At 36.8% G+C, this 17104-nt stretch overlaps 1 protein-coding gene across 1 annotated transcript; it reads left to right on the forward strand.

Moving 5' to 3' along the window:
* The first annotated feature begins 1134 nt into the window (after positions 1-1134).
* Positions 1135-14586, forward strand: LOC133532118 (odorant receptor 22a-like). The gene is made up of 8 exons (XM_061870643.1): positions 1135-1184; positions 5097-5355; positions 7012-7119; positions 7295-7499; positions 11563-11803; positions 12694-12892; positions 13761-13916; positions 14251-14586. The coding sequence occupies exons 1-8, from the start codon at positions 1135-1137 to the stop codon at positions 14308-14310; spliced, it is 1278 nt and encodes a 425-aa protein (XP_061726627.1). The 3' UTR covers positions 14311-14586.
* The last annotated feature ends 2518 nt before the right edge of the window (positions 14587-17104 follow it).

Genomic DNA, 17104 nt, shown 5'->3' on the forward strand with positions numbered 1-17104 from the left:
AATAATGGTCCAATTATATGGGCCAGCAGAAAACAGCAAACCATTGCCCTGTCTACAATGGAAGCTGAATTTATGGCAGCCTGTGAAGCCACAAAACAATTTTTATGGATTAGACAACTTTTAATAGACTTAGGTGAATCTCTTAATAATATGACTCTGTTGGTGGATAACCAAGCTGCTATAAAATTAATAAGCAACCCTGTGTTACATCAACGATCCAAACACATAGATGTAAAATATAAATTTATCCGTGAGAAGGTAGAGCAAGGATTGTTAAAAGTTCAATATGTTCAAAGTTCAAACCAGTTGGCTGATTTTTTGACAAAAGCTCTGCCTTTACAAAAGTTCTCTGTCAATAGAGATCTAGTACTTTGTTAAGCTGATATATTTATTATGGTTTGAATGTATCAAGACCGGTGTGATGTAATGCAATGTAAAATTAGTGGGAGTATTAGGTTTAGATTAAATTTTACATTCCTGAACGTCAAACCTGTCTTGTTTAAAAAAAAAAATAATTAGTTCCTAGTTTCCTCACCTAGCGCCACTGTCAATGTAATTTCCCCTCATGTCTTTTTGGTTAGAAATACCAGTCGAATAAATTGAGTGTTATCAGAATTTCTTGTATTTTTATTAAATGGGCTACCGATTTCCTATAAACTATAATACCCTTTGCCCAGTACATTTCTACCTTGTTTGATGAGTATGTACCTGTATTCGGATCTCTTTCTTTCGCATAATTATCGAAAGTCATAATGAAACCGTTAACTTTTCAGGAATTCCCTTAGGTTATCCTATATTTTATGGCAATCCTGAAAAGCTACGCGTTACTGAGAAAAACCAAATTATGGATAACGAAAATGCGGACAAACAATACATTATGACATTTATGACTTAAAACTTTACGGGAAACAATAGAGACTCACATTTAATATGTTGCAATAAAACAGTTCTTATTTTTATTTCTTTTTTATCTCGCCTCGCTTCGCCTATGGAACAGAACCTTATAAGAAAATGGAAATATAAAAACAATAAGAACTGCGCAGAATTCAGAACTTAACAACTTAACTTTGCTAAGTTAAGTTGTTAAACGGATTGTTCTACGTTCACAAATAAAATAATATTTGCTAAAGCAGTATGATTTTAAACCAAGTGTATGATGTTTTGAAGAAGAGACTTGATGATGGGTAAGCACAGATTAGTAAATAACTGGATATAAAGCATTTAAGAAATAGCACATATTCGAGAAAATTCGACTTATTCCGCCGTGACTCGTGTGGCCGAATGGTTGAGGCATCTGCCACGAATGCAGAAGACGCTGGTTTAAATCCAGCCCAGGGCACTGGAGACGTAGGTCCCGTTTTTGGATATTGACGACTCGTAGTCACAATATTATTCTAATTATGAAAACTAAATACAATAAGGTGCCCGCAAGGAAACGGAAAAAATTTAACCACGTATTCCTGAAGTCATAAGAAGGAAAAAATCTTATATAAAACTTACCTAAGTCAATTCCGCAAAATCTTTTTTTTTTAGTTTTTGCATGTTTTTAAACATAATAAGTACAGTCAGCATCAATAGTAGCGGATGAAATAAGTGAAATAACGCACCAAAAGTATCTGTCGTCCTAGATAACTTTTCTAAATATAGATAAATCTCTAAAATTCACTTTCAAAAGTATATCTTTTAGAGTCTTAGTTGTTCTATATTGAAGACATCACTTTTTGTTAAGAGGCTGTCAATACCTAAAGCGTATGCGAGCTGAACTGGTTGCTATCAAAGAAGCTTTGAGTTATGCAAATAAGCTACCGAATAGTGCTCCAGTTGTGATACTATCTGACTCAAAGAGTGCACTTCAACACCTTAATCGTTGTGTTTACGGACAAAGACTACAAAGAGGCATGCCTATTGCATATGAAGCTCTCCAGTTAATTCATGAGTTTACTTGTAATGATAAGGTTGTCAAAATTCAGTGGATTCCTTCCCACGTAGGGTTAGTAGGAAACGAGGCAGTAGATAAGCTTGCTAAAACCGCTGTAATGGGTGGCTCTGTACTAGATTCTATACCATATACAAGTGAAGTCATTCCTAGAATTAAAAAAGATGTTTACAAAAATGGGAATACCATTTTGGAGAACAATCTTTATCAAGAGATGTAGGAATCTGGTACAGAACAATCCAAGCTAGGCCCTTGTGGATACCCTGGTTTGATTCTGCCAACCTCGCTCGAAAAGTGTTAGTCTCAGCTTTCCGAGTCCGGTCCGGACACATCCCTACAAATAAGTTTCTATGTATGATGGGTGTTAAACCGTCACCTCTGTGTGTAGACTGTCAGAAGCCTGATGACTTGTCTCACGTATTGTTGGACTGCGTCCGGAATTCGGACTTGAGAAAAAGGATATTTAGTTGTTTGGGCTCCATGCACAATGGATAGATCAATTGTTGGTTGGCAGAGCCTTTATCAGACATAGCAATCAGCGTATACCACTTTATTGATCTCTCCCTTGCGTAGGGAGCTATGAAAGCACCCATGAGGCTGACATGTTCACCTAGAGTGTCCAAAGCCTCAATAAAAATCAGATTAAAAAAAAAAATACCTAAAGCGCGCACACTGTCTATTTGTATCGGAGTAAATGAGATAGCACTGTCGCATGTTACTGGGCCTGGGCAAGGGAATAATAAGAAAAATATTTAAATAAAAAAAAGTGGATTATTAGTGTAATATTTTACTCAACCACGGTTTAGATATAAATGTTTTGAAATTGTGATTTTAATTGCAAACCCATAAGTCAAAACAATAAAGACATAAAACCGTTTAATTGTGATTTTAAGACCAATCTTTGCAATTATTTTCTATCGAGCCGATTTCGTTCAATCATGTATCGAGTACAACCACTTTGAAATATAATTAATATGAACATATATTTTTCTTACTTGACTAAAACAAATAATAGTCTAATAGTCTTTATTAAAAAACTGTTTAAGTAACATCAATTTCAAGGACATTGGGTGTTGACAGCCTTTTAAGCTGTTACAGAATGGTAGATATTAATGAAGCGTTATTTGATCCGCTACTTTTGATGCTGACTGTACATGTTCTTGGAAAATTTACGGATTAATATAAATCGGTAGATAGATAGATACAATCTTTATTCAACCACAACTTACATGCTTTGTGACACAAACAAAAAACAAGAGAAAAAGAAAATTGACAAGAGACAAAGAAAAAGTAACATACAGTTTGACACTAATATCAATAACAATGTATTACGTGTCTTATTTTTAGATTAGTAGAGATATTAGTAGAGGGTCATGTGTTGTGGTAAAGAATAGGCGCTGACTCAGCATAAATGCTGCGGAGACCACAGCGCTGATCTTCCGGCAGAACCTTAAAACCTACACTAATAAACGACCAGTGCATACATTTACATTTTTTTACATACATTTACATTACATTACATACATACATACATACATACATACATTTTTTTTGGTAAAAACTAGTCTATTCAAAGGGTTCCTTGTCACTTTGATATCTGTCAATAAGGCAGTCTAGACCAAAGGTCTAGACTATGGAAGGTAGAGAAATGCAATATCCATAGGCAGAACTGATGCTGTCAGCTATAAATAGTTCCAAATCTCTCCAGAGTAGCGCTAGAGTAGCTAAGAACGTAGGCGTTATTGACGGAGTGAATTGCGCTGTCTATATGATTTGTTTTCAAGTATTCTAGGTATTGTAGCGCCACCTATTTAAGGTTTTTTAATGACACTTTTTGGTATATAGAAATTCCATTCCTTACCTCCACCTTTCATAGTCTAGACTAGATCACATAGTGGCGACGTAGCCATCAAAAAGGCGTTATGCAATGAAACACAATAAAATAAAAAAAATAATTGGTATGAACTCTGAAACCAGGCGAATTAAAAAAAAATTATATGAAATTTTTGTCTTTAAATACAATCCTGAATATACTGTTAAAATCTTTCCGTTTCCTAGCGGGCCCCGTGTATATAATTTTCATCTATTTTTGTACAGTGGGCTCAAAAACATTTAGAATGACATCTCGCATTTTTTTGTTTTGGCACTGTGAATGATATTTCGCTTTGTTTGGTACGGAACAGCACAGCAGATGTCATTCCAGATCTAGAGCAGAGCCCAACTGGGGAAGTACCTCCACCTTACAGAAAACCGCAGCTAAACAACACTAGACCCTACTCATAGTGTTGTGTTCCTGCCGGTGAGTAAGGTTGCCAGAGCTCAACGAGGGTGAGGAGGGTCGGCAACGCACGTGTAACTCCTCTGGAGTTGCAGGCGTGCATAGGCTACGTAGACTCCTTACTATCAGCTGGTGCTTGTTTGCCACCGACGTAGTATTTAAAAAAAAATAGTCTGTAAGTCGAACTTTTTGACCCACAGGTCAATTTGAACGTACACTGACATCAGAATGATATTTGAATGATGTCATTTAGTGCATTTCGCTTGTGTTTGACCGTACATGTATTGGTGCTACTAAATGATATCATTCAGATATTTGATGTCGGTGTACGCTCGAGATGGCCTAGCAGTCACTTTCATAGGATGTGATTCTCGTGGAGGCCATTCACGGAAATTAGGTTCACTTGTCTCCAGTACAGCACATATTTACCTACCCAAAGTGAGGCCGTGGACTCGCGGACTGGACGCACGTGGCGCGGCAAACGACCACCGCTCTCGTCCAAAACAGATTCACCGTCAACCACGCACGATCAAAATGTACGTACCATTGAATGAATCTATTATGGACGACAGCGGCGGCCGCTTGCCGCCCCGCGCGCCGCGTGCGTCCAATCTGCGCCCTTTCAGGCTATAATTTCACAAAAATGAGAAAAGCCTCTGTAAATCGGCCAAAAATTACAACAATCCCGTGGACATAATAATTAGTGTCTAAAGCCTTATTTTATTTTTCTACCCTACGCATTTTAAACCTCCTAAATTTTAAAATTTGTATGTAAAAGATTTAGAAAAATGTTAACCCTAATCGTTAACTTTTGTAATGTCCACAAAAAAACGCCGGTTTTCCTGATTATATTTAACCCGCTTATTTAACTACATTTTCCAGTTACGTGAACTCGCCTCTGGATTTCAAGTATGTGGCTTCACTGCAATTCGTGATGACAACCATAGGCTCCTGGCCATATAAGCAATTTGGACGAAATCGTTTAGCGGCCATTTTGTCTACGTACAACGCCTTTCTAATACTCCTTGGCACCGTTTTGTGCGTTTTGGGCTTAATCTATATGCGTGAGAGTGTAGTAAAACTGTCATTTTTTGATTTGGGCCATAATATTTTGTGTTTGATTTTCGATACCATGTATCTGGTAAGTGATCAATAATTTTAATTAAATTTTATTAGAATAAAAAGCAAGTAAATTAAACTTCTGCTAACACAAAACAATACTAGGCAAACAATGCTAAAGTAAACTTAAGAATTTTTTTATTGGGTTAGCGTGCTACACAATAAGTGAATTTATATTAAGGACCACTGATATCTCCAACTAAATGATGTAATCTTAAACTATGTACCTAATTATACTAATAAACTAAGATATGAAAAAGTACCATTATAACTTACCGAATCTGCTAAACTGAGACTAACGATAACAGCTAGTAATAATAATATTTTGTGATACTTATGTATATTACTGTGTGACATGTAAAATTATTTATATATTTTTTAATAAATACGAGAATCTCAATCTCAATTTAAATTAAAACCTAAATATAAAATAGTTCCCCCAAATCACCCCCTTCCGGCAAGGCATGGCATGTTTTTTTTTTTTTTTTTTTTTTTTATTATAACGATAGGCAAGCGTTTGACCACGATCTCACCTGATGGTAAGTGATGATGCGGTCTACGGTGGAGCACGCTTACCTATGAGACGCTTATCAATAATATATATGTATATATATATATAAATGCGTGTGGCATGACTGACTGCCTGCCCGATTCGTGAACGCAGAGCCATAACTACAAAAGATAGAAAGTTGAAATTTGCACACCTATAAAAAGCGAATTTCAAAAATTCAACCCAATTCAATTCAGGGGGTTTAATGTCTAATTATGTAGATATACCCATGTGTCGTGCGCGATGGCGACATGTTTGAATAATGGCGGACGTAGAACACTTGTCCATGAATATCTGTCAAACGTCAGCTGTCAAAATAGTAGGCACTGAACCGATCATTCGCGACCTCTAGGTAAATTCCAATTTAGCGGGAAAACTTAAAACTGACATCTGATAAACTTTTATGTACAGCGTATTGTACACTGGGCGTTTAGCTCTGAATTTGATTCCTAAAGTCCGGGCAGTTATGCTGAGTGTCACTTTGTACAATTTATTTGCACATTGGGCGGCACAAGGTTAATGTTGACCATCATTTAGGGATTTCTAAGGCATCATAGAATACATAGAAGATTTATGATATCTGTGTAGATAAAATAATTCATATACCTACAGTATGTAATTTCAATACGGGCGAATATTTCAACGGGGTGGTTAGCATAGGACCATTAGCATATTATAATTAATTTTGCTTTGAAATACAATGAAAATATCAACCATACAAAACAATTCGGCCCGTAATGTAAAGCAACACACAAGTTACGACATACGAGCTTTTTAAAGTACCTGTCAACACTTGTTGAACAATACATAATAAGTAAGACTGATACGCATGAAAACGATAAATATATTTGCTGCTCGGTAAATTTTCAAAAATTATTACGTGGTCAAAATTAAGTGCAATATTAAAAAAACTTCTTAACTATTGACTAATGGATAAATTCTATCATGTGGTTTAATTAGCCCGTATTAGATTTTCACATACTTACTATAGAAAAAAATAATCAGCGATAGAATTTTCTCTAAGTATTGAAACTTAGAATAATGTGTCTATGCCATAATGTGCTCATTATAGGTCTAGGTCAGTTTATGTAACATTGTCCAATATTTATTAATTTATTATAATTTCAGCAAAGACTATTGACGGCAAGGACAAAGAAATATCAAGAGGTAATAAAGGATTATTTACTTCACTTTAACTTGTTTTACTTCAAGGGCCGGTCACCATACGCTGCAAAGGTAATTTTTTTATAACAAATACAATATTCATTATCAAAAATCCTCCATTATGAATCCGAAAGGTACTGAGTGCAGTTTTGTTTAAATCGAAAATGGTCTAAATAGGTTTTAAATCACTAGACAGGGCTTTTTAAAACTATGTCTTAAATTTTAAGGTTTTAAGTCTTTATTTTAGGTACACGCGCAAATCCACATTATATCAGGAATGTTCACGATCTACGTGATGTGGCAGATGTTCATAGGATTGTTACTGTTCATATTCATGCCGTGGTTCAACAACTATAACAGAGGCATGTTCGGCGAAAACCGGCCCCAAAACAGCACGTTCGAGCACTCTGTATACTATTATCTACCTGATGACATTGATACAACTGAAGAGGGTGTGTTGTGTACTGATGTGTCATCGATAAGTTCTCAAAATTAAGAAATTCCGAAATGAAAAAAAAAACAAAACGAAAGTATTGTATGGAAATCGAAATTTCTAATTTTTGCAAGTTTTTTTATTTAACTTGCAATGTAATGTGTACGGATCAAATCTTGCAAGTTAAATTTGACCCACTTCCCGGTTTTCGATGAAGCTGAAAAATTGCGTACATATGTAAGTCGGGTGACAATGCAATATTATTGTACCATCGAGCTGATCTGATGACGGAGACAGGAGGCGGCCATGGGGACTCTTTCATAAAACAACCTAACTGTGTTTGGGGTTTTTAGAATTGTCTCGATGAGTATTAGAGTTGCCTGTGGAAAGAGAAGTACTGTTAGCGATAAAAATCTTGTGCTAAAACACTTTACTATTAATTAATTTATAGTTAAGGTGCAGTATTCAGCCAACGGAGTTTTTGAAAAATCGTAGTTCTTTTTCAGATCAGGATCAATACGGTTGCCAAAAATTAAAATTTAATTTTGACCCTTCTCTAGACCATACCATCGATCACCATCGATTCGGAATCTAATTTCTTGACTTTAGCTTCAAAGAAATAAATCACGAACATGGGTCTAAAACACCTTGAAAATTGTAGAAATTTTTGCTCAAACACTAAAAATATAAAAGTTGCTTATAAAATGCGCAAGTTTTTGATCGAATTCATTGATTACTTTTTTTTGTTAAAACTTACTATTGATGACTGTAAAATCTTCGCTGGTCTCAGGTGTTGTCGAGGTGATAAATAAGAGTGGACTGTATAGTATAAACGCTGGTTTACTTCCAAAATTACAAAATACAAAAAGGTGACAAAGTGAATAGTCGTTGGGGGATTGGACAATAACCGTAAGTTTTTAAAAGCTCTGTAAACTGTCAATGTTTCTGAATACAAAATTGCCATACTTAAATTTGAACATAGAGATTTGAATTATGCTTGAATTTATACAATTCATTGAATATTTTAATTACAAAATATGCAAATTGAATATAATTAATTATGAGATTATTTGTTTACATGAAATTGAACTTATATTAAAATTTACAAAGATTATTTTTTATTACACTCCGTAATTAGTTCCGTTATAACGAACAAGGATCAAAAATGCGTGCATTTTTGAACGTTTCGTAACATGCTCCGGGCCTTGAAGTCTGAGAACTTCAATTGTGTGTCTGCTGCGAGAGGGGAGAGGTTGTTGACTACCCCGTCGGGAGGCCTCCTATCTTCTACTGTATATTTTGTGCTCCGCGTGCGACACCGTTGCTGCCATGGATGCCTCGGAATACTCGACCGAGTTGCCAGAAGAGAAGAGGAAGCAGTTTTGTCCTTCACAGCAACCAGAACGCCGTCCATGATCTCTCCTGTTGATGAGTGCAACAAATATGGAATTGATGAAGTCCTGGAGTCAGCAATCTGTGCGTGAGGCATGAAAATTGTGGATCGCCCTATAAGGAAGTGGGAAGGAATTAAGGGACTGAAGCTAATTGAGACGTTTGACATTGAAGTCAGCGGCCTTGAGATTGAAATTGCCTGAATTTGAATCAGAAGAGTAGATATTATTTCGTAGGTCATGTACAAAGGCGGTGTAAAAGATAACTGGATGCTTCCGGTTACCTGCGATGACGTTGATGCATTATCAGATAATATTGTCTGAATGAATGAATCTGCAATTAATCGGCGCAAGGCTGCATTACAACGTGAATGAGATTCGAGGTGCACTGCTTTCGTTGTAAGACACACACACGCACAAATATTACCGTTTTGGCTAGATATGTTGACCGGATCAGCACGCAAGAATGCGCTGTTATAAAACTTGAATATTGAACTGAGCAACACTGGATGACTGGGATCATAATTGTAGCTGGAGTTGCTCAGTCTTCCCCCCACACAAATGAGTTTGCCATCACCGTGAAACGGAGGAGACCGTGTGAATGTGTTTTCTGGTTGTTGATTGACAACATGAGATTGCTCTGCCATTTCTGGCAAATCAACGATGGATCCCCTATCTGGATTGCTTTCTAAGCGACGCTCTATTGAAAGAGACGTTACCGGAGGACGTTGATATGAGTCCCCAAGAACCTCAGGCGACTCCTTCAACTGCATTGAAACATTGAATTGATCGTCAGGATCGGTCTTTAAAGACTGCTCCACACAAACGTTTTGCTTTGACTGAATTGAATCTGACGGTATGTCATGTGAATTGATTTTTGGTAAATAGATGAAGTCTGAATTGTGTGCCCTGACAACGGTACTAGCAGAGCTTACCTCCGAGACATTGACGGGAAAATTACGCCTCGAATGTTTTTGAATTAGCACTTGCGCAGACGACATGCTCGCGAAGTAGGTATCTTCGAAGAGAGTCCACTCCTCTCCGATATCCCCTTCGCTTGCAGACGCAGACAAAATCTCGATGTCTGTCTGTAATGCATCAAATTCATCGTATAAAGGCACTATATTGTCAAATCTTAACTGTAATTCGGCAAGCTGCATGTCACTTAATTGCGGCTCGGCTGCTACATTTGAAACGAACTTCTGAAAGGCATTAAGTTTGCCTTTAATAACCCCACGCTTGTAATTCAGCTCCTTTAAATCTTGTTCTGAAGACATTATGGAATAAAGTAAATTAATAAGCCTACTCAAAATAAATATTCGAAATTATCTTTGAATGGAATTTGCTATGCGAAATAACTAGGCGCTTAACTTATATGCAATGCAGATCCGAGATGCAAGTTATGTAATCACTTAATTACTTTGTTTACGCCCTCCCGGCACACTGCAGTTCGCTATAAAAATTGATCGATTAACGTGTTCTGGTGAAGTTATAATGGTTTTAAATTGAAATTAGACTATTGAATTGATTAGTTAATGTATATTGTGATTAATGAACAGTTAGATATCAAGTTGGAAGTGAAATTGTGAGATGAAATGTTATATATTGCTATGAAATGCGCTAAGAGGTTATATCTGCCTACAATTATGAATACCGCTAATGAATACTTTTGAATATCTACTTGCTACTGATCAAATGATGGCAATGAAGACAATGAATCTACTTTCTGCACTGGATGGAAAAGTAATGAATAATGGATATGGTTGACTGAATATGGATATGGATATAGTTTAAATATATGGATGGTGCAGCTACAACAAAAAAACAAAGGAAATGTGGATTGAATAAAAGGAAATGGAACGATCTCACTTTTTCGTGATTCTCCTAGTTCTCCTTCTGTATAGACTGCTTCTGGATCTGAATCTGGATGTTGGTTGCCGTTGCTCCCCACTGGATGCTCCTGGACTGGTCTGGTTGGTGCTGGATGGGCTGGATTCCGTAACTGACTCCGGTTACGGCTGGATTCCCACTGCAATGGGATGCTCCGTGTGTTCGTCGATGCTGTGTTCACTCGTCGTTGATCCTGACTGCTGGGACGCGATGAGTGTCAGCTCTGGAACTTGCACGTAGCTGGATGTGCCCTACGCCAACCTGGATGACCCACGGCTTCACTGGAACCGTTGAATATGTGGAGCACGACTCGATGCCACAATCTTGCCTTCTCGTAATTCAGACGCTTCGTAAGGACCATGTGAATTCTAAATTACGTATATGGATTCCAAATTGCAAAAAATCAAAGAAATACAAAAAGTGGCAAAGTGAATAGTCGTTGGGGGATTGCACAATAACCGTAAGTTTTTAAAAGCTCTGTAAACTGTCAATGTTTCTGAATACAAAATTGCCATACTTAAATTTGAACATAGAGATTTGAATTATGCTTGAATTTATACAATTCATTGAATATTTTAATTACAAAATATGCAAATTGAATATAATTAATTATGAGATTATTTGTTTACATGAAATTGAACTTATATTAAAATTTACAAAGATTATTTTTTATTACACTCCGTAATTAGTTCCGTTATAACGAACAAGGATCAAAAATGCGTGCATTTTTGAACGTTTCGTAACAATGACTTTGTCTTTAAAATAGAAGCACAGACTATAATAAAACTGTTTTTTTTTCAGAATATTGGCTATTATTTATCTTCAATATGTTACTTTCCTATATGACCACAATTTGCATGTGCGTTTTTGATCTCTTACTGATCTTGATAGTGTTCCAAATTTGGGGGCACCTGAGGATTCTGAAGCATAATTTGCAAAACGTTCCACTGCCGGAAAACAGTATTATGTACTCAGTTGAAGAGAATAATAACATACGAATGTTATTGAAGGAGAATATATTACATCACAACTTTATTATACAGTAAGTACAGCTAAATAATATTAAAAGCTAAGCTGCCAAGGTACCTGCAAGGTGTAAAAAAAAAATATGGGGACCCGTTCATGAACATATTCAGTGTCGTAGGAAAAATTCAAAATAAAAACTTTTTTGAAACGAATAATTTTTTATCTTTTACTTTTTCAATTTCACATTCAATAGAAAGAAGTAAAGAGTGTCATAGGTATGCGGGATTGGACACAACATAACTGCGTCACTTGATAAAGACCTAGTGACGCAGTTAGTGTTGCGTTGTTGTATTATGATAGAAATAACACAGAGGGTAGATCCGTCCTCGCAACCGGCGCCATCTGTCGTGAACAGCTTCAAGCGGGCTTCGGCCCGCAGTATACGTCACGCCCTCACCCAGTAAAGACGGTACAGTCATTGCTCCGAGAAGATCCTCTAAAATTGGATCGAAACATGTCAAGCATGTTCATTCAATTTAATTATACGTAACTCGTTTAATAATTAATTATAACGTTTTACAGTTAAGATTACGCTATACAGCAACGACTTTTCTTCGTCTTATCCATTTTCCATCTTAAAGATGTAAGTCTCCTTCAAAAGGGTTGTCGACACATGTTTAATTTTATAACTAAATCTAGTTCAATGGATAAGAAACGAGCCATTTCTCACAATAAACCAAAAACTTAACTTTAATTTCATCCCAAGTGAACTAGAACTTGGCACCTATATAGATCTCAATTCTTTGCAAGTGAAGCCAAAAACAACGCATATTATGAAACTTAATATTGAACTTGGTCCTCATTTCACTTTGTTTTAATTGGTTTAGTATTTAATCTCACGATTCGAGAACAGTCGACGCACATGTAAGGCCATGGATAATTTTATACTTATTTATTTGTCAACAGATTCGTGAACAGATGCTCGGACGCATTCAGCGAATATTTGTTTGCGTTCTACTTGTTCATGCAGTTCAACACCTGCATCTTACTGCTGGAAGTCACTACGTTCACCGCGGACTCGCTGGCGAAGTACGGCGCCCTAACCGTCGTCATGCATCAGCAGTTAATACAAGTGTCCATATTGTTCGAGATGTTGAACACCAAGGTATGTATGTTTAATAATTTTTCATCACAAGCTTAAAGGCTCTCATTATTCTTCAAAAAGCGATGTGAAAGTAGCATTTTATCCACAAGAGTGGCAAAGTACCTTGAATTATATTTTCAGTCACTCGCCCATGGTTCAATTTTGGAATCTTCCGCTTGCTCTGGTACCAATATTAGTACGAGAGGTTAAACAACAACTTTGCCCCCTTGTAAAACAAAAACTATTATAAATTGAAAAAAAATGACATATACGTACTAAATAAAGAGTAACAAAGCATCTTCAGCTTGGATCTTTAGGCTAGGTATCTTATCACAATTTCTCGTCTATAAGGCAACTTAGAAAGACTAAGGCGTCCTGACCAGCTCTAAGGGCTAACAGTAAGTGCTTACACTTATGCGAAACCCTATTAATGACTATTATTTGATTTATTTAATCAAATAACAGTTATCTTTAAAAAGCAGTAATGTCTGTGAATGTTCCTATTAAGCATAGAATAAAATATAAAGTGGAAAAATTACTGTATTGGGTGAGACTTGAGCCAGACCAGACCAGAGCCAGAGGGCCAGAGGCCGTGAGTTCAAGTCTTAAAATTAGTATGGGTAGCACATCGTCACTGGTGAATTTCCAATATGACTTGGAACTCCGGTAGCCGTCCAAGAAGTGTAACGTTCTTACGGTATATGTCGCTAGGGTCCCCTAGACCCATATGGAGGAAAATTTGCTGCCTATGGATGAGGTCTTGGTGGCTCAGATGGCAGAGCGCTGGAGTATCTATCCAGAGGCCGTGAGTTCAAGTCTCACCCAAGACAGTATTTTTTACACTTTAAAATTTATTCTAAGCTAAATAACACGTATTTTTTGTCTTCAGAGTGAGCAGCTGACCGACGCTGTATACGCCATCCCGTGGGAGCATATGGACACGAAAAACAAGAGAACTGTGTTGTTTTTTCTGCACAGGATTCAGACCCCAGTCAGTCTGAAGGCCGCCAAGGTCGTCCCTGTGGGGGTCAACACTATGTCCGCAGTATGCATATTACATTATAATTGCATGTACTAATTCAAATATCGAGTGACGGTGATCTTTCGATCCGCTACCAGCACGTGTGGACGTACGTGATAGCTACAGATAAAAATATACAAATTGCAGAACAGAGTAAAAATTTCCGAAAATTTGTGGGATCATTCTTTAGAAAATTGTCATGCTAGTTACCACTTAGAAAGTTTCTGATCAAATTAAATGTGGTTAACTGTTGACGATTGTTTCATATAATGATTACGTCACTGGAGTTCTCATTGTTACTCATTGGAGTCTATTTCCAGCGTGATAGAAAAGTCTAGTTGGTATATTTTTGTTTCAGGTTCTGAAGACCACGTTCTCGTATTACATGATGCTGAAGGCGTTGGCTGGGGAGCGATAAATCAAACGGGAGTGGGCAAAAATATATATATATACAGCTCAGAACTAAATTATAAATAAATTTTTGGCAAGAATTTCATTTTTGGTAGTTAGTAGGTTTGGGTTTCGACACGATTGTAACAGCCCCAAATACAATTTAATTTATGTTGTTTTATCACAGAGTTGCCATGGCCACCTCCTGTCTCCATCATCAGATCAGCTCCATGTCATCATAATATTGCATTTAGTGTAAGGCTCACATACTGTATTAGGTTTCAAGCAAATAAATACTATAACAATTCTTATTTCCTTTATTTATTTTTCTTCTTATGTTAGGCTTTTTACAATATAACTATAAAAGTAAAATACAAAAACACGTACAAAAACAATACAAAAACCTATAAACATATTATAAAAAACCTAACCTAGGGTGCCGCTAGCATTGGGGAGGGCCCAAGCTGCCGGTGGTCAGGGCCGCAGAGAGAGGAACCGCCGGACTATCCGCGCCGTATCCAAGATCACCGCCTTCTGCATCTGACCCTTGATCCAACCACCTAGCGAGAGTCTCTCAAGGTGTTGGTCGTGACTCTTCGCTATGATACCGTTCGCTGAAACGACTATTGGGACAATGATCGTCAAATCAACATCCCACATGGCGGTTATCTAGTGAGCCAAGTCTAGGTACTTACTGGATTTGTCCTTCTCGGCTTTCACGAGATTCTCAGGTTCGCGGTCCACAAGGCCGTATAGGAGTACGTTGCTGGTAAATAATCCCGGCTACGAGATTATGTCTGTGCAAGTACTCGTCGTTAGCAAGATGAGAACAACCGGAAATGATATGCCTGCTGACTCTCCGGGACGGCGGCATGTCCGACAAATGTCGACCGTACCGTCCTTCAGGATATATTTCCGATAGTTGTTCGTCATCATAACATACTTTTTTCTACTCGTTGATTTGTTTAGGTACCTATAAGATTTTATTAATTTAAAGTATTATATTTGTTGACTCGTAGAAAAAGTATTGTATACGACAGTGATAAAATCAAGCTTTTCAATCTCGTACCTCACTTAGGCAACTCAGCAAGCTTCGTTGCTTAAACACGGTACTCGACTGAAAAGCTCTCTATTATATCACGATTGTATAAAATACTATTTTATTATTATCGAACACACACAAACGTAATAAATACAAATATGTAATAATACGTACTATATTAAAATTGGCATGCATTTTGCTGCTAGGTACAATGGTATTCGCACGAGTAGGACGTACCTATTGACCAATGGCGTGGGTGTAATTTGTATTATTGCGTAATAAATAATGTAATATATGTTGGTGGAGAAGGGCTGAGTAGATAAATAAAACACAATAAATTTATTTGTATGTTAAGCTTTATTGCACAAAAATCTTATGACATGTGACATTGTATCAGACTTAAGGAAAACTGAAAGATTTTAGACAGTTCTACTACATTGCAAAAAAAATTAAATCATGAACGAAACCTACGACTAAAAATATAATAATATGTAGGGTAGACTGAGGCGAATCGGTTCACAAGGCGAATTTGATCAGACTAAAAATATAAAATAATAATAATAATAATTCAGCCTATATACGTCCCACTGCTGGGCACAGGCCTCCTCTCATGCGCGAGAGGGCTCGGGCTATAGTCCCCACGCTAGCCCAAAATGCGGATTGGGGACTTCACATACACCTTTGAATTTCTTCGCAGATGTATGCAGGTTTCCTCACGATGTTTTCCTTCACCGAAAAGCTAAACAATAAAAATAATATAATTAATATTTAAACTATTTTTTACGACTGACATCGCAGGCTAAGAAAAATGACGTACGGTAAAATTTTGATGTGCTCATATCAAAGAGAATTTGAATTACTAGAGGAGGATTTTCAAAGTAAATTTTGTAACCATAGTAAATCTACTGCGACTCTATATTTCGACAGATTTTTAAAACTTTTAGAACGCCATTTGCCTTTGATCCTTATTCTTTCACTGATATGTGTTAAATTTGTTACATATCAAAAAGTGGCGCCATCTTACCGGGCATCGGCCAAAGGTTATGGTGCCATCCAAAAAGATACCTTTGGCCTATGATCTAGTAGATCGCGCTACTTTTTGATATTTAACAAATTTGACACATATCAGTGGAAAAATAAGGATCAAAGTGAAATGACGTTCTAAAAGTTTTAATCATGTGTCAAAAGATGATAGTAAATTTACTGTGGCTACAAAATTTACTTTGCCCATCCACCTCTATTTCAAATTCTCTTTGGCTCATATCAACGCAATATTTCAGTCAACAGATTTTTGATCGTGATCCGATTAGCTTCGGTCGACCCTTGTATAAATAGTGCACGATTCTACAATATTAAAATATTTATTTATTATATTTATTCTATTAAAAGTACATTAAAATATAAAATTTCACTAGACTTAAATCGACCGTGATATAAACCGTAATTACCTTTTCTATTGTTTTTGAGGTCCAGATATTTCGACGCATATTAGATGCATGTAACTGCATCTTTTTCACGGGCAACTGGAGATAGCGGGTGGGTGTCAAAGTTGTGGAGACCGCACTTGGTCTCCCCTCATTCGTGCCCGCTGTCTCTAGTTACCCGTGAACAAGATGCATGTAACTGCGTCGGAATATCGGGAGCTCGAAACAATATAAAAGGTAATCACAGTTTATATCCCAGTCGATTTAAGTCTAGTGAAACTAACCGTGAATAATTCAAAACTGTTATTTCAAAATTTCTTCTGAAAATGTGTTCGTAATATTACTTATGTGTATTT

The sequence above is a fragment of the Cydia pomonella genome, chromosome 26, assembly GCF_033807575.1.
Source record: "Cydia pomonella isolate Wapato2018A chromosome 26, ilCydPomo1, whole genome shotgun sequence".
Taxonomy (NCBI): Eukaryota; Metazoa; Arthropoda; class Insecta; order Lepidoptera; family Tortricidae; genus Cydia; species Cydia pomonella.

What these genes read in the sequence shown, in the direction of transcription:
- LOC133532118 (XM_061870643.1), top strand. Translation starts at nt 1,135, where the DNA reads ATGATTTTAAACCAAGTGTATGATGTTTTGAAGAAGAGACTTGATGAT. An exon ending in TTTTCGATACCATGTATCTG is followed by an intron (nt 5,356 to 7,011) that starts GTAAGTGATCAA and finishes TTATAATTTCAG; the next exon opens with CAAAGACTATTGACGGCAAG. An exon ending in TCGAGATGTTGAACACCAAG is followed by an intron (nt 12,893 to 13,760) that starts GTATGTATGTTT and finishes TTTTGTCTTCAG; the next exon opens with AGTGAGCAGCTGACCGACGC.